Genomic DNA, 25324 nt, shown 5'->3' with positions numbered 1-25324 from the left:
GTTTTGATTTGCTTTTCTCTAATTAGTACAGATGTTGAAAGATTTGTCTGGCCCCAAATGTCCATAGTGCCGAGGCCGAGAAATGGAGCTTCTTCCCACTGGGTGAGTCCCGTGTCTGGGGGCACAGCAAGACCTCGTCACAGCTACAGATGACATCACTGACACCAAGCCCCCAGCCTTGACCTCCCCAGTGGCCTGCACAGGCCATATGAATTATTCGGTTGTAACAGCACTTACTTTCAAGACCTTTTTGGGGCTCGGCTTCATTTATAATTGCAGACTACAAAATCATAAAACATTTTAGGATTGTCAAGCAGAGATGGAAAGATGGAAAAGAGCTGTCGTTGTTCACAGTCTATTATCCTGCAGAAAAATAAGACATTCTTTCAATGGGGCACGTCTCCAAGGACTTCAAAAGCCGAGCAGCAGTTTCCAAAGCCCCTTGGCCCACAGAATTCAAAAGAATGTGTCTGAAGGTGCCTTCCAGGATTGCCCCGTGTTCTTACCCTGTTACCAGATTCCAAACAACCACATGGAGTCACCACTGATGGAGCCAAAATAAACCTTTCCTTTTTTTTTTTTTAAAGTTCATTATTTCAGGTGTTTTGTGATAGTCACAGAAAGCTGACTAGCACACCTTCTAGGAGCATGCATTTGAAACTGAATTTTGGCATGGTCAAAGTCCTTTGTATTTTGTGGGAAAACCGTCTAATTTAATGTTAAGGTTGATGGTGGTCTTCCTAACGATATTCTCATCACCTAAACCTTGAGTGGGAGCAGAATAAGAGTCATGCAAATGTAGAGGAGCAGGACATAATTGCTGAGCACAATGCATAACTTAAGCTTGAAACTTTACTTCACCCGTGTCTTGAAATAATATACCATTTTACTAAACTAATGGATTTTTGAAAAGTGTGTGATTCCAGGTTGCAAATGCAGCCAAATTTATTCCAATATAAATTCCTTCTCTATATGCTTTTAGGGATTTTTAAATGAGTACCAATTCTTCTGCATGGGTATGTAGAGAATTTATTTTTGCTTTCAAGAGATCATTTATTTTTCAAAATGCTGTATTTTCTGTAGGTAACCAACACAGGAAAAAAAAGTATTTTGATTGCCCTGTAAATCACTTTACATTCTAAACATTTCATGGAAAGTGGAATGGTTTTGGTCAGCTTCCTGTTACTATAACAAATGATACCTGAGGTAATGAACTTAGAAAGAGGCAAGGCTCATTTTGGCTCATGGCTTTAGAGGTTCCTGTGTGTCCTCAGGCACACACAGTCCCTTTAGGCCTCTGATGGGCGTAGGGTGCAGCCATCATGGAGGGAATGAATCGGCTCACCTCCTGGCCAGGAGTAGAGAGAGGAAGGAAGAAGAGACCAGGGTCCCACATGCCCTCTGAAGACACAACTCCAAACACTGAAAGACTTCCCACTAGGGTCCTCCTCTGCTTTCTCTCTACTTCCTAGTTGCTCCTGGGGGCATTCAAGCTTCAAAACCACACTTACAGTCTTGTATCACTCAGTGTAGTGTGTTTAAGGTCCACACTACGCCGGATGGAGTGGGGGTCAGTATTCTGCTCCTTTTCACCCCCAAGTAATATTCCACTGTGTTTATGATTTTATATATTCACTCATCACTTAATAGATACCATGGCTATTTCCATTTTTTGGATATTAGGAATAATACCGTTTCGTAATTTGCAGCCAAGTGCCTGGTGGTATGGATAGAGTTTATACACATGCCGGGTATATTTTGGTTTTGAAAGTTTTGTTTTGAGTTTATGTCACACATCCCCACACAACTTCCAATGGTTCCCCTGGACTTGGGTGGCATCGACAGGCAGGTCACGGGCTGGACGGTCAGTTTCCAACACTGCACTCCCCGTGGTCTCTGCTTCATCATCGGGACGGTGTCCCCTGGACTTAGGGAGTCCGTGAGGACTTTGGATAACATGGCGTGCGTGTGTTCCCGCAGATGTGCAGGCGTGGGCAAGCATCAGCTGCACCCGATGGGCAGGTCTTTTCTGTTCTTTTTGATAACGTTCTTGGAGAGCCAGAGTGACTGCTGTTACAAACTTTGCTTCCTTCATCGATTCTCTTTTTTTCTTTGAAAAATCTGGACCCAGGACTTGCGTTCACCTTGGCGGTCAAGGGGAAAGGGGCTGTGGGGATGAGAGCTGGGTGAGGTGACCAACAGAAGGGATGCTTTCTCCACCTCCGTCTTGCCTAAGGATGAACTCGGTGCTTAGCACTGAGTGGCTCGGGTTTCTGTGTCTCCGTGCCTGAGCGCTGCGGGCGCCTGTTGGCATCTGATTACGGTGATTCTGCACATTCACCCGTGAATTTCTATTGCTCTCTCTTCCCCAAAATTCCTTCCTCATTTGGACATTTCATGGGTCTGACCGATGTCCTTAATTCACATAGCTGCCTCATCGGCTGGCCTCTGGGATTAAGGACCTCATCTTACAGAATTCTGCAGAAGGAAACAGAAAGGTACCACAACCAGACACCAGTGCCGGGTAGATTGTGGGTCTCCTGGAAAAGTAAGGTGCAAAGGTGTAGTCAAGATGGCTGTATCTACAGGAGGAATGCGATTTGGAAGGAGGAATCCTGCCGCTAAAAAATGGCATTAAATACAGTGGATTAATTGAGGGCTATTTTCATTGATAGAAATTCATGTGGAAAATCAAGGTTGTCCTATTAAAGCAAAGAAAATCATTCATGTGCTGTAGACCGCTCCAAGGGAAGAGGTAATACGAGTCATCGTGAGGGCTCAGGCGTTGGTATACCCTGTATTTGCAGACTCGATAACTAAGTCCTTGGAGCAAACCCAGATAAGAAAGGAAGACCTGTTAATGCGAAGCCTTAAGGCAAATAAATTCTTTGCATCTGCTTTCCTCTTAAAAAATGGGGGCTGGGGCAGGAGGATGGCGAGTTCAAAGCCAGCCTCCACCAAAGCGAGGCCCTAAGGAACTCAGGGAGACCCTGTCTCTAAATAAAATGCAAAATAGGGCTGGGGACGGGGCTCAGGGGTCGAGTGCCCCTGAGTTCAATCTTCAGTACCTAAAAAAAAAAAAAAAGAGTAAATGCAGCAATCATAAGTGAGGAAGAAGTAAATGGTAGAGCTTCGGATGGCCCTCCGATTTTGAACCTTGTTCACCATTTCGGCTGTGCATAATTGAGCCAGAGCGTACGAATAGTGCGGCTCTGATACACGCCATAGGGGTACAAACGTGGAGAAATGCAAGGTGGGCTGATCAACGCCAATGGTCACTATGATTAGGCCCAGCCGACTTGGGGTAGAGAAGGTGACAATTTTTTAATATCATTTTGGGTTGGAGCGCAGGTAGCGGTGACTAGTGTGGGGACAGCTCCTCAGCCTAGGGCGAGAGTCTGGATGTCCTTGCTGCTGTCTATTAGAGGGTAGAACGCACGAGAAGGAGAATCCCTGCTACTCTAGGGTGCTGGGGTGCAGCAGGGCTGACACAGAGCCTGGCCCCCATATCAGGCTACGGCTCGCACAACGGCCCCAATCGGATGAGACGGAGCAAGGTTTGGGCCCTGGTGGCATTTTGGAGGACATCCTCTGTCCCTGGCTTCTCTCTGGAGCAGGGACTGTATCTGGAACTGACGCCTATAAGGGCAGCGCTCTTCTGCACAGAGACTTGGGGACAACCGGACGCGCCTCTCCTTGCCCTGGAGACGGAACGTCACCCCATTAGGGCAACCTGAGGTGCAGGAAGAAGGATCCGCGTCACACTTGGGTGCTCCACTGTCCGAGGGGGAAATGCAAGTTTTCCAATAGATGCGAGCTCTCCCGGGTCATGTCTTAAATTTTGGGGGGCAGGTTCTGGGCAAAAGGTTGTGATTTTTTGTTTCTGTCTTTGTAGAGCCACCAGGGAGGACCCAGTGTGGGTGACACGGAAGGCCCCCTCTTCTTGTGCCTTAGAGGCAGGCAGTGGTCCCACCTGCCCGATCCTCTGTCCACTGCAGCCTGGAGCAAGCTGGGCTCTGCCAGGGGCCCTCCCCCTCCCCCTCCCCCTCCCCGTCCCTCTCCCCCCTCCCTCCCCCCACTCACTGGGCGACCCTGGTGTGAAGACAAACAGATGCGTCCTGCCCCAACGCAGCGCTTAACCTGACCCCGGTGGCCCACAAAGGAGGGCTTTGAGGGCCCCGGAGAGGCGGCCCCCCCATTCTATCCCCCAGTGAAATTGGCACTGAAAGGCCCCATGGCTCCGGCTGTTCAGGCCGCCCAGGGTGGCACAGAGAGGGTGCTGAGCAGCCAGAGAGGGAGAGCCCGAGTCACCGCAAGCACAAAGACAGCCGGGGCCCCCTTCTCTGACGGTCAGGTGGTCTCCGCGCCCCAGGAGCACAGCGCCGGGGGTCACCAGGGGACTCTGAGGTCCCTGGCTCATCTGGGATGCGCTGGAGGGGGGTGGCTGGAGAGTCATCCCTGAGCCAAGGGCCACTCGTGTTTGTCACTCGCAGAAGAGGCAAGGGTGGCCACCAGATGAGACGCCACAGAGGCCAAAGCCCAGGGAGGGAGGCCTGTCTCGCCCGGCCACCTACACTCTGCAGCATTTAAAAGACAGGTGTGCAAAACTGCCCTCAGGGGTTCCCCTTTCTGCTCTGCATTCCGGTTGCAAATGAATTCTTTGCTTCTGATTTCCTGTTAAAAATGAGTACCTATTGGGAGGCTGAGGCAGGAGGATCGAGAGTCCAAAGCCAGCCTCCGCCAAAGTGAGGCCCTCAGCAACTCAGTGAGACCCTGTCTCTAAATAAAATGCAAAATAGGGCTGGGGACGGGGCTCAGGGGTCGGGTGCCCCCTGAGTTCAATCCCCAGTACCTAAAAAAAAAAAAAAAGAGTAAATGCAGCATGCGTTTCTAGTATTTTTGACAGACACGGAGAGGTTTCTAAGTTTTCCTTGAATGTTGAAATGGACCCAGGGCCATGAGGAAGCAAGCCACAGTGTTGGTCAAGCTTTTGTCATCAAATTATTCCAGGGATTCAGGGTGTTCACGTTGGCTCTCGTGCGTGAGTGGAGACGTGGGAGGCGAACTCAGCACACAGGGAGAAAATAAATCTTGTGAAGGAAATGTCCGTCAGTCTCTTTTCCTGTGTGTGGCTGGCCGGTTATAAGGCTCAGCAGAGTGGAACTTCGCTGTAGAAACCCTCTTCAGATTGGGGGGTTTCTACTCCCTATTTGAAATTTCCAAATGAATTCGACGTCGGAGTGACATCCTATTTAAACCCCTCTCCCACACGGAAGGAAGTAGCCGTTCATGGTGCTATCCGTGTTATAAATGTCACACACGCCTGTCATGGTGTGGTGAGGCCCTGGTGTAAGATATTTTCCAGTCGAGGGACCGTCACCAAGGGGATTTCCCCATTTGGTAAATCAAACCTCTTATGGCCATCCTTCTGTGGGAATGGAATTGTTAGCTTGATAGATTCCAGTCTCCGATTGCCCAGTACGGAGGTAGCTACTTCTACATTGTGGATCATTGACATCATTCAACTGAGAACACCTTGATTTTCAAGCTTCAAATGATCCAACCTATGTGGAACATGATTTTCATCCATCTCATCTGCTCTGGACGGGCTAATCTTAATCATTATTTCCTGCCCAGACCTATCTCCGATATCTGTGCTCTACTTTTTTTATTTTCCCATAGATCAATCCTGTAGCATTGAAATGGTTTAATTAACATGTTGTGTCATCACCCTTTAAAAGCAGACTGGTGCGGTGGTGCACGCCTGTCCATCCTCGCAGCTTGGGAGGCTGAGGCAGGAGGATTGCAAGTTGGAGGCCAGCCTCAACAATGTAGTGAGGCCCTAAGCAATCTAGTAAAACCGTGTCTCTAAATAAAAAATTAAAAAGGGCTGGGATGAAGCTCAGTGGTTAAGCGCCCCTGGGTTCAACCCCCGGGCGGGGGGACAGGAAGCAGACAGACTGTTAATGCATCCCTGACCTCCCAATACCTCTCAGATTGACACATAGACAAGTGGCTCAATAGACTCATGTTCAGGGAAGGTAAATAGGGAGAGAGGGAGGTTCCAAAGTAAAGTGAGGGTCTTCTGGGGCCCTCCATGAATGTCGCTGACACAGAAGACCAGCAGAGACACTGTGGCTACATTTTTTTTTTTTAAAATCAGGGAGTGAACCCAGGAGGTCTTAACCACTGAGCAACACTGCTTTATTTTTTTTTTTTTTTTACTATTTTATTTAGAGAGAGGGTCTCACTGAGTTGCTAAGTTGCTGAGGCTGGCTTTGAACCCACAACCCTCCTGCCTCAGCCTCCTACTTTCTTTTTGTGTTCTAGTGACACGGGGGTTGAATTTGCACGTCTGACCTCTCCGTGGCTTGTATCAGGCAGTGTCCACAAGGCAGGGAAAGCGTTCCAGGTCTGAAAACTGGGAGTCACTTAACTCATGTGGTTTGGTGCTTCTGAAAAGACAGGAAGTGTGAAGAACGGGCTCCGGGCAGAGCCTCCAAGAACGAGTCTAGAGCAACGAACCAACGTGGTGCTCATCTCTGTTCTCGCTCTGAGGTTTCTGCAGACACCCAGGAACCCTGCAGGGCTGTGGTAGAGAACCCTGCCGCTTCCACGATGTGTCTGCTCAGCCGACATCAAGGAGTTTGACGTCTTCGCAGCGAGGTCCCGTGGATGTCCCCTCTCTTCCCATCCCACTAGAAGGACCATAGGATGGGCTGAACCTTTGCACTTGGAAGGTTCAATCTGTCTTCCCAACATGGTCGCTCGTAGCCACACACGGCTCTGCATTGACATTAACTAAAACCAAGTGAAACGCCATATTTCATGGCTCAGTGCCCTGGCCCTGTGGGAGGGCTCCCGACCCGTGAGTGCACAGAAAGGGCACGTCCACGGTTGCATTGTGTTGGACACGGCTGCTCTAGAGGACGAGAGTCTCCTCTTTATTTCATGGGGCTTTAGTCGAGCAGTTTGGGTTCTGCAGAGCGACTGATGAGGAGGGCAAACACAAAGTGCACTCCACAGGGCTCCATGAGCCCAGGAGCCAAGCACAGAACTGCAGGAGGAGGGGACATCTTTGGCCCGGTTCCGAACCCTGCATCTGAGGTCCGGGGTGTAAGCCGGGGAAACTCCATCGGGAGACACAGAGGTGTGCTTGGCTCCTGGTGCAGAGTCGGCTCCTGCAGCCCGTGAGCTGAACACCTGGGAGATGGGGATCCCTGAACCTTCATTCGTCCGCCTACGGAGTTGGCGCCTGCTGCCTGTGTGGGTTCGGTTGACAAATGGCTTTAGTCGATTGATTATTATCACGGGATTTCATGCGCTGAGACAGCCTCGGTATCACCTCTGAAGGCAAAGGGAGAGCAGAATTCAATATCCAGGCAACATGGCGCAAACCGCGAGTTTGGGTTAAAGTCCAGATGGGTCCTTTGATACTGCAATGACAGATACAAAGGTCCCGTTTGCAGGCTGCGTCTAACTGCAAGGCATGAGCATGCTCACGGTGGGTGGCTGAATCCTCGGCCCCCCAAGGACATGCCTCCTTTGAGAACGTCTCTTGTCGCCTTCACCCATCACCCACCCGTGGGATAGACAGATGTCATTTCTCAGAGGTAGTCAGGGGCTGCAGTATATGTACCCGTGACAGCGACACCCGTTGCTGATATGAACAACCTTGTGACCCCCAAGCAGACGTGATGGATGACACAGGCTCAAAAATAACTCTGCGATTTGACATGGGGTCAGGGAGAGAAACGCGATGCTTCCTGCGATGTATGTCACATAACATGATGTCATCAGCCCAGAAGAGAAAGGACGCTGGGTCCCCCAGCGTGGGAACACGAAGGACGTGGTTCTCTAGACGTGTCCATGAAGCTGGCTGTGGGTTCTGCCCGGTTTGTTCAGCACCTTTGGTCACCTGGGGGTCCATGGTGGAAAAAGAGAAGTGGCCGATTTGATAGTCTTCCAAAGGACACAGATGCCTATGTATAATCAAAGTATAATAAAAAATGGTGTGTGTGTGTGTGTGTGTGTGTGTGTGTGTGTGAATTTTTAAAGCTTGTTGACACCCCCCTTTTTTTTGGTACCCAGGGATTGAACTCAGGGGCTCTCCACCCCTGAGCCCCGTCCCCAGCCCTGTTTTGTATTTTATTTAGAGACAGGGTCTCCCTGAGTTGCTTAGGGCCTCGCTTTGGCTGAGGCTGGCTTTGAACTCGAGATCCTCCTGCCTCAGCCTCCCCAGCTGCTGGGATGACAGGCGTGCGCCACCGCGCCCGGCCGAATGTACTTTTTGTTGTTGTTGTTGTTACTTTTTAATTGTACGTGGACACAATACCTTCATTTTCATTATTGTTTGAATGTGGTGCTGAGGATGGAACCCAGGGCCTCACCTGAGCTAGGCAAGCGCTCTACCACTGAGCCCCATCCCCAGCCCCTGGATGTACTTTTTAATATGCATGTTATATATGAAATGAAAAATGTGCATGAATAACATGCCAGGCAGCCGCTGTGTCACTGAGCTGCATCTGCAGCCCGATGAATTTTTAAAAGGATCTTTTGCTCACAGATCTACGTCCACACGCACTTTGTAAATGGTGGTGGCTGAAGAAAACGTGTGATTTTGAGGTGTGAAGTAATTTTAATATTATTTTGTATTTTATATTTTGTAGTTTATATATATATATATATATATTTTAAGAGAGAGTGAGAGAGAGAGAGAGAGAGAGAGAGAGAGAGAAAGAATTTTTTTTAATATTTATTTTTTTTTTTTAGTTCTCGGCGGACACAACATCTTTGTTGGTATGTGGTGCTGAGGATCAAACCCGGGCCACACGCATGCCAGGCGAGCGCGCTACCACTTGAGCCACATCCCCAGCCCTAATTTATATACTTTTAGATATTTTTTAGTTGCACATGGACACAACACCTTTATTTATTCATTTTTTTTAACGTGGTGCTGAGGATCGAACCCAGTGCCTCACACATGCTAGGCAGGCACTGCTCCGTTGAGCCATAACCCTTGCCCTGTATATTTATTTTTAACTTTTTACTTTATTTTCTAAAAAACTAGAAAAACAATGACAATAGTGCGATAAACTTTTAACCATGCTTTATCTACAGCAAACCTCTTGGTTACAACGGGGTGAAAATGTTTAGCTTGCTTGATCATCTGTACAGCTACTCACTAGTGTGCAAATGGGGGACATATAATATGTAAATTAGTGGGTATGGCTGGGCTCCAATAAAACTTTATTTATAAAAACAAGTCGGGGGCCGGATTGGGTGGTTCATTTCTAGTTGCTTAACCCAGTCTATATTGGCCAGTGGTTAATATTTTGGCCTTATGTAAGTTACATCTCATTATATTTATATGCAATTAGTTTTTTTCCAACCTGATAAGTTGCAGACATCTTGAATCTTTAACTCCTAATAATTCTGCATGCGTCTCATAAGAACAAGCGCGTTCTCTTGAGTAACTGCCGTGGTATTATCCAGGTCAGAGGCAGAGCACTGATGTAATGCTATTATCTAATTTGCACTTTGCATTTACATATCATCGATTGTCCCACTATTGGACTTTATGGCCTGTTTTTGTCTGACTCGGGGTCTCATCTGTCAGGACGCGGGGCATTAGGCTGTCACAGATCTCCGACTTTGAACTCACGATCCTCCTGCCTCAGCCTCCCAAGCTGCTGGGTCACGTGCACCCCGGTGGCACAGTCTATTTTTAATGGGGGCGGGGAAGCTATTCGAAACTTCAGCGCTGTGCTAAAATGCCGTTACAGATAATCCAGCTCAAAAATCAGGATGCATGCTGAGAAAGAAAGCCACCTTTGGAATCAAGAAAGGTGCGTGATGCGCATCTTGGTAGTTTCAGGGAGAAGAAATCGAGAACGGTTTTCTGATAATAACTGCCTTCACGGGGTCATTTTCTCCACCTTGTGCTTTGATTCGTTTCTAAATGCACAACAGTGCAAGAGCTCTTGAGGCGAGAGCTACCTTCCGGGTAAGAAACAGTTGTGATAAAATGCAATCCAGGTGTCCTCGTGCACACCGAGGTGGGACGGTCCTACCTTTGGGTACTCAGGGAACCGTGACGGGTGGGTGGCGTGAAGTGCCTTCTGTCCCCTGTGGTTGCACTGGCCCTACCCGCAGACCCTGTGTGCCTCCAACTCTGCTCTCTGCTCCTCTGCACCTCCACGGGCCTCACGCCTGCCAAAGGATGTCGTTATTCTGGCAAGACACAGGGTGCTTTTTGACACGCAGGGTTGTAACAATTTCTATACCAATTTAGAGTTGGAGGAGATCCATGAATACTTCTCAAGTCAGCACGGTGCACATATTTTAAGAAATGCATTGGGGGAGAAAACAGCCTTCTTCTTACAAACAGATCTGCTGCTTCCCAGAGAAAGGGGCCGCCATGAATTCAGAAAGCAGACACTTCCGTGCACCACATCGTCACCTGCTGCTTGTATACACAAGGAGGAAATGAAAGCTTGGATTGTCTTTCTTTCTTTTCCTTCCTTTTTCTTTTTGCAGAACTCAAGGCTTATTTCTAGCAAGCAAGCCATAACCCAGAAAAAAAAATTATATATCAACTGTTATTGTTTTTTTTTTTAAATTGTTCAACAAAAAATAGTTTTTGTAAAAAAGAGATCATATGACCTCCCTGCTCTTGAATTTTTCCCCTCTCTGTCTACCTTCCGGCCACACAGAAGCTACCGGAATTTCTGGCAAGAAAACCAGCATCTTGAAAAACAAGGATCGAAACACCCTCGAGAGTCTAGGATGAAAGGGAATTTTTCGTTTCTTCTCCAATTAAACCCCAAAAGCTCTCAGAAATGTGAAAGAATTTGAATCCATTTCCTGGGTGGATCCTGGAGACATGAAAAGCACACATTCACTGAGCTCCAACTAGGTGCGGGTCCTTCAGAACGTCATCGTTGTAAATTTTATTTCAAAACAGCCCCTCGGGCAAATGTCACTCCATTTTTTTTTTTCTTTTTAATGTATCAGAAACCTCTGGTCCAGAGAGATGAAAATACAACTTGATTCACAGCCCAGCCTCGGCAACTCAGTGAGGCCTTAAGCAACTCAGCGAGTCCCTCTCTCTAAATAAAAAGTAGAATTTTTAAAAAGGGCTACGGATGTGGCTCAGGGTCCCTGGTACCAAAAAATTAAAATAAAATAAAATAAATACAATGTGGATGGAGAAGAAGACCTTTGGCAAGTGGTCCGTAAGGGAGTCTCCTCTGGTCCTCACGGACTCCAAAGCTCCATGTTTTTTTTTTTTTTTTTTAATTTTCTGCTTGTCCTGAGAGCCACCTCGAGTCATTAGTCTCTGATCTCCTTAGCTGGGAGGTGGCCCAAGGTGTCTCCGCACAACCCCCTGCAAGAGCACCAATCCTCAGCACTTTCCCGCCCGACTGGAGAACTGTACCTGGACAACAGGAACATGCATGTGCACGGTCCTGTGCCTTTCCACCCCAAATCTTCGCTGTCTGAGCCGAATACTCAGCCTGGATGACCTGCACCAGTTGTTGGCAATGCTCAGACCTGAAGCCAACTGCCCGCCTGGACTTTTCCCTCATTATAAATCATCAGTGAACAGGCTGCTCTCACCTGTGTAGACCGCAGGGTCCTGGGAGGTGAGGTCTGTGTGGCTCAGAGATTTTGCAGGTGCGTCATGAATGAGCAGAACGTGGTAAGTGTCCTTGGGGAGAATGAGTGAATAGAGGGGGGAGGGAGACAGCAGAAGCCCGTGGCAATCCGCCATTAGCTTTGGCCGTTGCTCCAAACTCCATGTCCACATTTCCAATGGCATGTGAGACCCCTCGCTGAATCTCTCCTGTGTGCCTCCAATGCGTCACGCTGTGCCTTCTGTACCACGTGCTATGGTTTCCTAGATAGGACATGTCCCCCAAAGCTCATGTGTGACACAAAGCAAGAAAGTTTGAAGGTAAAATGATTAGGTTATAGGATCCTTCATCTGATCAATGGATTAATCCACTTGGATGGACTCACTGGGTGGTGACTGCAGCAGGTGGAGTGTGGCTGGAGGAGGGGGTCCCTGGGCTGTGCCTTTGGGGTCTCTGTCCTGTCCCTGGTGAGCAGAGCTCTCTCTGCTCCCTGGTGCCCTGTCCTGAGCTGCTCTCTTCCTCCAGGCCCTGCCGCCATTTTGTTCTGCTCCCCTTGGGCCAGAGCCATGGAGTCGGCCCACCATGGAGTGAATCTCGGACACCATGAGCCCAAATAAACTTTTCCTCCTCTACAATTGTCCCTGTCATGTCTTTGGGTCACAGCAGCCAAAATTCTGACGAGAGCATTCATGAACTTATGTTGTCTTTCATAGACTTGGGTCCCATTCACTCCTTTTCGCCCAGTGTCCTTGGCCACCCAAGAGTAGCACATTGGAGGGGAGATTTGTACCGTCTTGTACAAACTCTTTCTTGCTTTTCCTCACTCCGATCTCCAACCCACGCTCTCCTGCAACACTCCACTCCCCTGAAACGTGAGCTGGAGAAACCAACTTCGTGCTTCCTGTGGCCGATTTCTCTTCTTTCCTCCATGTTCATGGTTCGTGGATGCAGACTGACTTACCCACATGTGTTTTTCCCTTGATCAACTCTACACTCCCTCAGGGAACAACGTTCTTGCTCTGTTTCCCCTGCCCTGGTGAGGAGACGAGTACGTTGCACAGAGGAAATACTAATCCGTATTTATTGGTTTCGCAGATGCTCATTTGTACAGGAAAGGTATGGAACGCCGGTGGCTTTGTTTCGGCGTGGATTCTATTTACTTGGCATAACATGATGATGAGTTCTACTTCCTCGGCTTTTGGTTTAGTTTCCTAATGAGACTTTAATGAGGGTATTTGGCTGCATGCATGGAATCTTGTGCTGAATTAGTAGCAACTGGTTCCTTCTTTGCCAATACTTTGTCTCCTCTGAGTCAGGCATTGGGAGACTGAATCTTCTTTGGGATCACAATAATTTATTAATCCCATAGATTTGCCAAGTACCTTTCTGGTCACAATTCTCTTTTCCATACATTATCTTCTTAAGCTCCTGTAGCAAGCGGTATCAGTAGAGCTGCATGCTCTAATGCAAATAACATTCCTTTGAGCTTAACCACAGTCTAATTCCCTTTGTGTTTCTCTGTTTCATCTGTTATGATACAGCCAGGGAAGTCCTCATCCCATGTGGTCACTGCATCTAGCCTTTAGAACAGGAAGCCAACCTAAACCTCTTTTCTCTATAAAGTATGCAGCCCCAGGTGTTTTGTTATAGCATCGTAAAACGGACTAAGGCAGAGTAAAAAATCAAATGTGAGAATTCTTGGAGAAAAATCACAAATGTTCTATGGCTGCACAGAAGGTATGTCCCCGTGCACTCACGTGGACAACACAAATAGTTTGATGCTACAGTCGATTTGAGTAGATAAAGTCTCTTTAAGAAAAAAAAAAAAGATGGTAACAAATGGATACAGGAAGAAAATTTTGCATTTGGAGGACAGAAAACAGACCAGCTGCACTCAAGGCAATTCACGAGCTTGAAGAACCGGATTAGCAGGGTTAGCTGCTCGACCAGAAATTCAGAATGCCAAACCCCACACATTGTACCTAATTTGATGTTGATTGGCTAGCTCTCATCAGAGAACTTATGTGCTCAAAACCATGCTTTGGAAGGATAAAGATGACGGGAATTACTTCAGAGTGGCCTTTACTCCTTTGACCTGGGGGAAAGGTTTCTTGAGACCCACCATGTTCAAGGTGACCCCTGTGTGTCATCCAGAGGGTCTCACTTTTGCCACGATTGGCACTTGGGGCTGGATAGTTTTCCGTCCTGCAGGAGAGCTATCCTGTGTGTGTGGGTGTGTTTAAGCAGCGTCCACCTAGAAATGAGCAGTGCCCCCTTGCCTCCTGCTGGGACATGTGACGTTGCCTTCAGAGACTGCCGAATGTCCTCGGGGCACCCACGCTCCCCCAAGATGCCCAACAACTTACTGATACCTACTCTCTACTGCTGCAAATCCATGGCAGTAGAAGCAGAGATCTCTACAGTATGCTGAGAACATTTTAGAAAAATGTCACCAAATCCCTGTGCCCGGGAAACTTTCATTCTAGTAGCATATTGTATGAGCCTATTTTGAATGGCTACAGATTTTTAAAATATAACTTTCATACAGAATGATCGTCCAAGCAAATCACATTGCAAATGTCTCTTCCTGGGCTAAGTTTTTTAAAAAGATGTTATCTGCTTGCATTCCTCATGGTAACACATGGGATGAGCTCTTTTGCTCGAATTTCCTCCCCCTAAGATTTGAAGTCTTCCTCCCTGGGTAGCCTACGAGGAGGAGTGATTTCAGGCCATCAATCATCCTGTGTCTTCAAGCCCGACATGCTGGCTGAGAATATCACCTTTGGTTTCTGTCTGGAGAACTGGCAGGCAGCACAGCATCATAGCATTGCAGGGTGGCATGTCATACGTCACCATGCTCTGCTGGTGGGGTTTCTCTCAAATCTGCTTCTCTCCTGGAGAGATCTCTGGGGCCGCTCTCTTTGACACACAATTTTTATACTTTGAAGGAACAGAAAGTAGTTTTCTTCTGTATAAAGCACAAGAGGAATGACTCCATTTTTCCCTTGACTTGACCTTTTGTTGTGATCCAACCTGGCAGATCTTTGACAGATATACCCAACGAATATTTATGCAAATGACTGTGCCCGACGACTCTTTTTCTTTTTCTTGGTGTGTGGGGCCCGGGGGGGGGGAACCTGGGGCACTGAACCACAGAGCCACATCCCCAGCCCTTTTCGAAAAATGTATTTTATTTTGAGAGAGAGTCTTGCCAAATTGCATGGGGACTCACTAGATTGCTGAGGCTGGCTTTGAATCTGTGATCCTCCAGCCTCAGCCTCCCGAGAGGCCTCCATAGCAGGTGTGCATGAGTGTGCCCAGCGTATCTGGGCTATTCTTGATGGACAGGTTTTATAGAGGATTTTCATCTATCTATCTATCTATCTATCTATCTATCTATCTATGTATTGTAATTAGTTAATCCATGACAGTAGAATGCACTTTGTCACATCATACATAGGTGGAGTATAACTTCTCATTCTTCTGGTTGTGCATGATGTAGAATCACACTGGTCGTTAATCAGATACACACAAAGGGTAATAGTGTCTGATTCTACTATCTTTACCATCCTCATATCCCTTCCCCTCCCTTCACTCCCCTCTGCCTTACCCAAAGTACCTCTATTCCTCCCTAGTCACTCCCCATTGTGAATTACCATCAGCATATCAGAGAAAACATTTGGCCTTTGGATTTTTGAGATTGGCTTATTTCACTTAACTATTCTGCAGCTCGATCCATTTACCTGCAAATGACATAATTTAATTATTCTTTGAGGCTGAGTAATATTCCATTGTGTATATATACCTTGTTTTTTAAATCCCTTCATCTGTTGAAGGACACCTAGTTTGATTCTGTAGTTTAGCTATTATGAATTTTGCTGCTATAAACATGGATGTGGCTGTGTCCCTGTAGGATGCTGATTTTAAGTCCTTTGGGTATAGACCGAGGAGAGGGATAGCTGGGTCGAATGGTGGTTCCAATTCCAAATTTTCCGAGGGATCTCCACCCAGCTTTCCAGAGTGTTTGCACCAATTTTCAGTCCCACCAGCAATGTGTGACTGAGCCTTTTCCCCACATCCTCACCAGCATTTATTGTTGCTTATATTCTTGAAATAATTTTTAAAAATAAAATGTCAGCCCTGAATAACAATACTTTAAGATGTGCGTTTGGAGGCTGCTCGTCACCAGCTGATGGAAATCAGACAATTAAAACAGAAGCTTAAATGGATTGCACACATAGCACCAAGGGGGGCTGTCCTGTGGTCACCAGTACAGATGCTGGCTGGGCTCATCGAAAAGAGATTCTGCCTGTAAAAGGACACAAGAGGGCCGTCTCCTCCATTTTAGAGTTTTGGAAACATGTTTCCATCTTTGCATCGGGTACTTGCTTTGCATGAGGCAGTTGAGGAGCACTTCCGACTGAACAGATTCCCAAGGTCTTCTCTCAAGGACCATTCCTTCCATCCACTCTAGAGGAAGAACTCAGTCTAAGCACCCTTCCCAAACTCCACTATGATCTTTCCAACTAGCAGCCATGATCGGGAATCCTGAAATACAGAGAGCTCTGAATGTACTCCTAGGAAACAAAAGTAGTAAGAAACTCCTACCACATGCAAGGCAGGCACGTTTTAAAACCAGCTTTCATTACGGCTATAAAAATGACATTCGTTTAGAATTGCCGCTTTGGTGAAAACATCAGGTATTTCTTTTTTAACCCACTTGGAGGGGTAAACACTAAACTTGGCAAATTCACACGTCTTAGGAAAGTATCATGGAAGAATCCGATCTTTAAAAGAAATTAGAAAAATTAGCAATAAATTGTTCACAGGCAGCACTAGGGACTATAAAATCAAAAATATTTGCATAACAAAGATTTATTCTCCAGGGAACTTGTGTGAAATAAGAAGCAGACACCATAGCATCTTGGCCTCAAATTCGATAGCATTGCTCTTTGAAGTGTAGTAAGTATTCGAATTTCCAAGGGGACCTTTGCAAAAGACCCAGAGATTATGCCTCTGCAGGAGTAGAGGGAGGATCTTGAGATTTTCTTTGCTAGCAGACTCCAAGGGGGGGGGGGCTACATTTTTGGCTAAAGATCACACTTTGAGGGACATTGCTGTGAAAGACTCCCGGTAGACTTGGAGGGTGGTAGTTTTAGCATTCTGCCTCTTGATTGGAAACTGGCAGTAAGTATTTGAAAATTAAGTTCCATTGGTGAGTCTTTTTCTTTTAAACCAGGCAAGAAGCTACCGAAACCTAGATTGAAAAATGTCTCACTACTTACCATGCACCCTGAGTTTTGCACTCTAGAAGCCAAAATGTAGCTGAGAATTGCAATTCTAATTGAAAAATATAGCAAGAATGAAACTGAAAATCAGGTGCTATGCACAGTGGCACACACATGTATAATCCCAGTGGTTTGGGAGGCTGAGGCAGGAGGATCTCAAGTTCAAAGCCAGCCTCAGCAACAGTGAGGCCCTAAGCAACTCGGTGAGACCCTGTCTCTAAATAAAATGCAAAATAGGGCTGAGGATGGGGTTCGGTGATTGAGTGTCCCTGAGTTCAATCCCAGCACCAAAAAAGAAATAAATTGTTAAAATAATCATAGGCTTATGATAATGTCGTGTCTATACTGAGTTGACTAACATTTGAATATACATCACCACTAACTTTTACTGATTAAAAGTTGAATGACCTATAATTATCATTTTGAGAATCAAATCTCCTTGTATATAAATTCTTCATTTTTATGTATATCATGAGGCCTATTGTTATATATATATATATACAGAGGCATATAGTATACCTCTCTGTGAATGTATGTATGCATATTTGTGTATTTGCTATATGAACTATATACATAGTAATAAACTATATGCTATATATGTATAATTTTTCTATTTAACAATGTTATTTATTATTACAGTTGTTATGAAGGAATGCAGGTTGGCTACTATCTTTGATTCTTTGATTTATTAAAATACATATAGTCATACAGTGTATGTATCTGTTTTAGCAAACGCTCTTCTCTTGCGCAACTCTCATGTCAGAATCTAATGTTCAGATTTATTCAACCTCCTTCGATGAAGTTATTGAAATGGATGAATGTCTGTGCTGGTGGATGCCTACAGCTAAAGATATCAGTTAATAGTCACAGTGAATTTTTCTGAAGTCTTTTTTCTTAGATGTGTCTTTGCCTGGTTTTGGCATCTGGGTGATACTAGCCTCATAGAATGAGTTTGGAAGATTCCCTCCTTTTCTATTTCATGGAACCCTCCGAGGAGTGTTGGTGTCAGTTCTTCTTTGAAGATCTGTTAGAACTCAGCTGAGAATCTGTCTGTCCTGGGCTTTTTCTTAGTAGGTAGGCTTTTGATGGCATTTTCTATTTCATTACTTCTAATTGATCTATATCATGTACGACCAGAAGAAGGAGAAATTATGCTCCATCTATGTATGATGTATCAAAGTGCATTCTACTGTCATGGATAACTAATGTACTTAAAAATTGCAAAGACATAAAACAGTAAATTTTTCACAAATTTTAAAAAATGATTTTTTAAAAAAGGTATCTGCCCTCTCCTATATATTACAGCACTATTCACAATATCTGAGAAATGGAAACAATTTAAGTGCCCATCGATTGAGGACTGGATAAAGAAGATATGGTGTATGCATGCACAAGAGAATACCATTCTTACCACTAAAAATAGAATTCTGTCATTTGTGACCACATGGATACAACTGGAGAATGTTATGTTCAATGAGGTAGATCAAATACGGAAAGACAAATACTGTATGATCTCACTCCTGGGGAATCTCAAAAAATTGATCTCATAGAAACTGAGAATAGAATAGGAATTACTGAATCTGGGGAGGTATCAGGGAGAGTCAGAGAATTGGGGAGGTTTTGGTCTAAGGATACAAAATTTCAGTTAGGTAACAGGAATATGTTCAATGACCTATTTTGAACATGGTGATTATAGTTAATAAAAATGCATCTGTGTACTTAAAAAATCGCAAAAACATAAAACAGTAAATTTTTCACTCAATTACATGCAAAAGATAGCCCAATGTTGCCAATTTAAAAGCAAGTGGATATTTAATTTCATGAGCAAAAAATGTCATCAGAAGCGGCACACTTTAAAAAGTACTCCTGACGGAATAAGACATATCTCTTGCAGGGTGTTCTTTCTGATGGTGACTATCATTATTCTTCCTATAACTCATTGCCAGCCTCTGTGACTTTCCTTGGTCAACTGGTTTGAAATGCACTTTTCTTTTTTCGGTTTCTGTTCTACAAAGATGCCCCAGCAGTTCGACAATCAGCTGATTGATTGGATTTCCCAAACCCACCAGGACAAAGAGGCATGGGAAGCCCACGTATGACTTCTCTCCTTCCCTTGCTTTGGTTCTTACCCATGTATATATATATATTTTTTTTCTTTCCTCTAGTGCCTGGAGCCCTGCAAGGAACCAGGGGACCTAAGGAAACGTCAATGTCAAAGTTTCTGTGAGGTAAGAGAGCGGCAAGTTGATTATTTCACCCATCCATGGAAGACAGTGGGCTGAGATGTCACCTGCAGCTCAGGGTCACAGGCTGGGTGCCAACCTGATTTCTTGAAAGATGTAGCCAGGAAGACTGGCGGATTGTCCAGGTTCAAAGATAGTGACCTTGAGAGGTAGACAGGACCAGAAGAGGAAAGGGTTGACAGAGCTCGCTGAGGGGTGCTCAATAGGGCCAGCAGAGATGCCCCGCGGCATCCAAATGAAATGATGTCATCGGGTGTCTTGGAAGGGAATGGGGGAGGGCTGGGCTGGAAGGAATGTCCTCCGGAGGATCTGGGCAGCCACAGTGATCCAGTCTCCAACCACTGTAGCAAGGGCTGCTGTGAGATCCCCTTGGCAGAACACAGACTATTCTGAGAAGCTGGGTGCCAAATTGGGATCATCGTTACATCCTCATTGGGATCATTATTATGTCCACAATGTGCCGTGTGAATAACCCATCCCCATCGTCTCATTTGACCTTCCCAACGACCTTGGAGTAAAGCAGCAGGTAGCTACTACACAGGGGCCGGGTACCTGAGGTGGAGATCTAATCCAAGGCGGAAGGGCTGGGTCTAAGCCTTGTCTCAGGCACCTCTTCCTAATGGTACAGGTGTAGACTGGGGTGGGGGTGGGCTTCACTCTGTCAATCACCCGTCTCAGCTACTAAAGTGACCACCCTGTGATCTTTGTAATCTCTGTTGTTTTGCTCTGAGAGTTCCTTTGCAGCATTTGGTGTCTAGCAGGAATATTGACCATTTGCAAACCCTATTTGCTAGAAGCTCTTCCACCTGAGGGTTCCTGTCCAGGAAGCCTTTGGAAACCTTTGGTAATTGCAAGGATCAAGATGCCTTCAATAACACACAGAGTCCTTGCAGGTAGTCAAGGTTATTTAACCAATTGCTCTGAGACTGACAGGCAGGGTGAGCTAATGATTTAGTGTTAAATCCAATAAGAAGATCCACCCTCAGTCTCTGTGTGTTACCAACATTCTCGAGAAGCCACAGAAGAGACACAAAAGCATAAATCATGGCTTCCGCCTCCCCAAGGAATGACATAGTACCATCTGTTTTATTGAAATCTAAGCTTTTCCAGAAACCATATGCATCACATTTAATGTATATATTAGTTATCTCTTGGTAAGTAACAAATCACTCCAAAGCTTAGCTTTAACAATGGGCAGGTATATTATCCCAATGAACCGAAATGAAATTAGTAAACTTCATTCATTTAATATGCACTTTGTGGATACCTACGATTTGCCCAGCAGTTTGATAGAGGTATAGCAATAAGCAATAAGGATCCAAATTCCAAGGCCAGCCTCTGCAATTTAGCAAGACCCTGTCTTAAAATAAAATACAAAAAGGCTGAGGATACAGCTCAGAGGTAAAACACCCCTGGTTCAATCCCCAGCTTCTCCACCCTGCAAAAAAAAAAAAAAAAAAAAAATTAGTTAAGCAATTATTATACTCCTTTTCAGAAAGTTTTCCAACTCCTAGGAAAATCCATAGTCATAATTACATCGTAAAACTTACCTAACCATTTAGACTGTGGGCCAAATTATATTCTGTGCATATATGAATATGTAACAATGAATTCCACTTTTAAGGATAATGCAACAATTTAAAAAATAATTACAGCAACAAAAGAAGAATTTAGTTCTTAGTAATTTTAATCACAAAATACATTTTCCCATGAGGAAGAGACATTCTGCCATTTATCCAGAGTTATTTTTTTTAAATTTCTTATGGATGGCCACAATGGTGAGATTCACTGTGGTATATCCATATATGTACATAGGAAAGTGATAGTCACTTTTTTTTTTTTTTTGAGCTTGACTAAAAGAAAATCACTAAAGAGTGTTACTTTCCTATGTGGGGATTTCTTGTTCATTTTAAAATATATCCCTCAACTGCTGCCTAACATAGAGGTTAAATCAGTGCATCTCTTTAGGATCTGAAGTAAAGCTCTAAGTCTGGGAACCCCTGTAAAGAGTTCAAGTTACTAAAAGAAGCTAAATATGAAAATGATCAAATATGCCCCAGAGGAAGGTTGAACTTCTGGAATTCTGCATGTGCTGAAGCATCCTCTGAAGAGTTTGCAGCAGGACTGTGCACAGTTGCTGACTTACGTGGCCTCCCTTCCAAGGGAGTACATATTTGTACTGAAAGTAGTTAGAGTCAGCTGAGGAGGAACCAAGATAAATATAGGTTGACTCAAATTGAAACAAACAAGCAAAAAAGGTCAGAACTGATAAGAAAGTGATTTCCTAATATACAAGTATCTGATTTTCTTTATTGATACATAATAACATTTTTATTGATACATAGTATTTGTGCATGCTTATGGGATATAGGATGATAATTTGATACATGTATACACAGTGTAACGATCGATTTTTAGGGTAATTAACATTTCCATAGGCTCAGCATTAATCATTTCTGTGTGTGGAGACTGACCTCTTCTCACTCTGTTGAACCACACCGCCGGTCGTTGTATGCTGCCGTTGCTCTGGCGTCCTACAGAAAACCAGAACAAATTCTGCCTATCCCACTCTCTTCAGGTGTCCCTCCCGTAACCTCATTGTGTTCCTCTTCTTTGATTTTCTTCTAATTTTATATGGTCCATGGCCAAGGCCTCTAATGTGCTTGGGAAACAAATTAATTGCAATCACATCTAATAAATTACTATTTATAATTGAGTTTCCGGGCAAATTACCCTCAAGTTTCCAGGCATAAATTAGAAACATTTGCAGTGAGAGCTCTTTATCTTCCTTTCTTAGTGTTTCGATGTCTTCTATGAAAGATACACTTAGTAGTTCCAGTTTTCCTCTTTTTAGGTCTTTATTTCTTGTAGATTTTCATAGAAATCTTACCTAGTCACTAAAAATTAATTAAGCAATTAAGTTACACTAAAGAATAAAACCAAACCATTACTCTAAATTCAACCACCCAGAAATAGCCATAGGTTAGCTTCAAGAAGCGCAAATCCAGCAAAACTGAGACTATTCTCCTTAAAAATGCCCCTTAAATGTAATCACCCTGTGGTGCAATACAACACCAGAATTCATTTCTTTTATCTTAATTTATTAGATGAGAATTTAAAGCAAATTTAAAAAAAAAAACTTGCTTAACTGGTTGATTCTGGGCTGGGATTTGAAAACTCAAAAACTTTTAGAAGGTTCCCACTACTACCTAGCATTCTAATAAGTGGGGTTCACTGTTCTGAGTGTGTTTGTGCACACTGTGTGGCTTAACCCGAACACCACTTTTCCTCTTGGATTTTTACTACATTCCAGGCAGACGGTTCTTACATGACTAGTTCCAGGTAAAAACCCTGAATGCCAAGTCTTGAATGACCTCATTTGGTTGAAAAAAAATCTGACATGGGTTGTCATAACTCATTAGGATCAATTCATCCAGTGGATGTGTTTGTTAGTTTTTAATCTTGGCCATACACCAAAATCACCAAGAGTGCTTTAAAAATGGCCACTTTTTGGGGTGCTTTCCTGGGAGGCTGAAGTAACAGATCAGGAATTTACCCAAGCATCATTTTTAGAAGGTCCCCAGGGGATCCTAATAGGGAAGCAACTTGAGAACCACTAGGTTAATGAGAGTCTTCTCATATTTCCCCCGACACCTTAAAACAACATTGGGTCTAATGGTTGCTTGAATTCTTATGTGATTTGTGATTTTGGACACATGGTCTCCCTGAGCTCCTGATCCTTAATTAGTAGAAGGAAATAATGTTGGTCCTGAGGACTCCCAAGGCAGAATTCAGATGAGGAAGTAGAGCTCTGCTATAAGAGGAAGGATGGTAGATAGCCACACCTGCTGAGCTTCACTACTACAGCTATGATGGTGATGGTGATGGTGGTGGTGATGTGGTGAGGATGGTCGTGAGGATGGTGAGGATGGTGGGGGTGATGGTGGTGAGGATGGTGGGGGTGATGGTGGTGAGGATGGTGAGGATGGTGGGGGTGATGGTAGTGAGGATGGTGGTGATGGTGGTGGTGATGATGAGGATGGTGGTGATAATGATAGTGATGATGGTGATGATGGTGGTGGTGATGATGGTGGTGATGGTGGTGGTGATGATGGTGATGGTGGTGGTGATAGTGGGGAGGATGGTGGTGGTGATGGTGAAGATGGTGGTGGTGATGGTGGTGGTGATGGTGGTGAGGATGGTGGTGGTGATGGTGGTGGTGATGATGGTGAGGATGGTGGTGGTGATAGTAGTGATGGTGGTGGTGATGGTGGTGGTGATGATGGTGGTGATGATGGTGGTGGTGATGATGATGAGCATGGTAGTGGTGATGGTGGTGATGGTGGTGGTGATGATGGTGGTGATGATGGTGAGGATGGTGGTGGTGATAGTTGTGATGATGATGGTGGTGGTGATGGTGGTGATGATGGTGAGGATGGTGGTGGTGATAGTTGTGATGATGATGGTGGTGATGGTGGTGGTGATGGTGGTGGTGATGGTGGGGAGGATGGTGATGGTGAGGATGGTGGTGGTGATGATGGTGAGGATGGTGGTGATGTGGTGGTGAGGATGGTGAAGATGGTGGTGGTGAGGATGGTGAGAATGGTGGTGGTGATGGTGAGGATGGTGGTGATGGTGGTGGTGAGGATGGTGAAGATGGTGGTGGTGATGATGGTGAAGATGGTGGTGGTGATGATGGTGAGGATGGTGGTGGTGATGGTGAGGATGGTGGTGATGGTGGTGGTGATGATGGTGAAGATGGTGGTGGTGATAGTTGTGATGATGGTGGTGGTGATGGTGGGGAGGATGGTGATGGTGAGGATGGTGGTGATGGTGGTGGTGATGGTGGGAAGGATGGTGGTGGTGATGGTGGTGATGGTGGTGGTGATGGTGGTGATGGTGGTAGTGATGGTGGTGGTGATGATGGTGGTAATGATGGTGGTGATGGTGGTGGTGATGGTGGTAGTGATGGTGGTGGTGATGCTGGTGGTGATGGTAATGATGATGGGGAAGAATATGATGGTACGTATGGTGGTGATGATGGTGGTCAAGGTGGTGATGTTGGTGGTGATGGCAGAGATGGTGATGGGATGATGGTGATGGTGATGATATTGATGGTGACGATGACAGTGGTCCTGATGATGATGGGATGATACCAAGGATGATAATGATGGTCATGGTGGTGGTAATGGTGATGGTGATGATGGTGGTAATGATGGTGGTGATGGTGGTAGTGATGGTGGTGGTGATGGTGGGGAGGATGGTGGTGGTGATGGTGGTGATGGTGGTGGTGATGATGAGGATGGTGGTGATAATGGTGGTGGTGATGATGGTGGTAATGATGGTGGTGATGGTGGTAGTGATGGTGGTGATGGTGGGGAGGATGGTGGTAGTGATGGTGGTGGTGATGGTGGTAGTGATGGTGGTGGTGATGATGGTGGTGATGGTGGTGGTGATGGTGGGAAGGATGGTGGTGGTGATGGTGGTGGTGATGGTGGGAAGGATGGTGATGGTGAGGATGGTGGTGATGGTGGTGGTGATGGTGGTGATGGTGGTGGTGATGATGAGGATGATGGTGGTAATGATGGTGGTGATGGTGGTAGTGATGGTGGTGGTGATGGTGGGGAGGATGGTGGTGGTGATGGTGGTAGTGATGGTGTTGGTGATGCTGGTGGTGATGGTGGTAGTGATGGTGGTGGTGATGCTGGTGGTGATGGTGGGGAGGATGGTGATGGTGAGGATGGTGGTGATGGTGGTGGTGATGGTGGGAAGGATGGTGGTGGTGATGGTGGTGATGGTGGTGGTGATGGTGGTGATGGTGGTGGTGATGGTGGTGATGGTGGTAGTGATGGTGGTGGTGATGATGGTGGTAATGATGGTGGTGATGGTGGTGGTGATGGTGGTAGTGATGGTGGTGGTGATGGTGGTAGTGATGGTGGTGGTGATGCTGGTGGTGATGGTAATGATGATGGGGAAGAATATGATGGTACGTATGGTGGTGATGATGGTGGTCAAGGTGGTGATGTTGGTGGTGATGGCAGAGATGGTGATGGGATGATGGTGATGGTGATGATATTGATGGTGACGATGACAGTGGTCCTGATGATGATGGGATGATGCCAAGGATGATAATGATGGTCATGGTGGTGGTAAT

At 45.6% G+C, this 25324-nt stretch overlaps 1 protein-coding gene across 1 annotated transcript in view; it reads left to right on the top strand.

Moving 5' to 3' along the window:
• The window catches only part of ANOS1 (anosmin 1), a 155884-nt gene that overhangs the window by 61812 nt on the left and 68748 nt on the right, over nucleotides 1-25324 (top strand). Inside the window, exon 3 of the mRNA XM_081276515.1 lies at nucleotides 19093-19155. Within this exon, the coding sequence (XP_081132641.1) occupies nucleotides 19093-19155 (63 nt within the window). The remainder of the gene's footprint in view (nucleotides 1-19092; nucleotides 19156-25324) is intronic.

This window comes from Spermophilus citellus (assembly GCF_964194105.1).
Source record: "Spermophilus citellus genome assembly, chromosome: X".
Classification (NCBI taxonomy): domain Eukaryota; kingdom Metazoa; phylum Chordata; class Mammalia; order Rodentia; family Sciuridae; genus Spermophilus; species Spermophilus citellus.
Note: the sequence above shows the minus strand (reverse complement) of the source record. Positions and strands in the feature narration are given on the sequence as shown.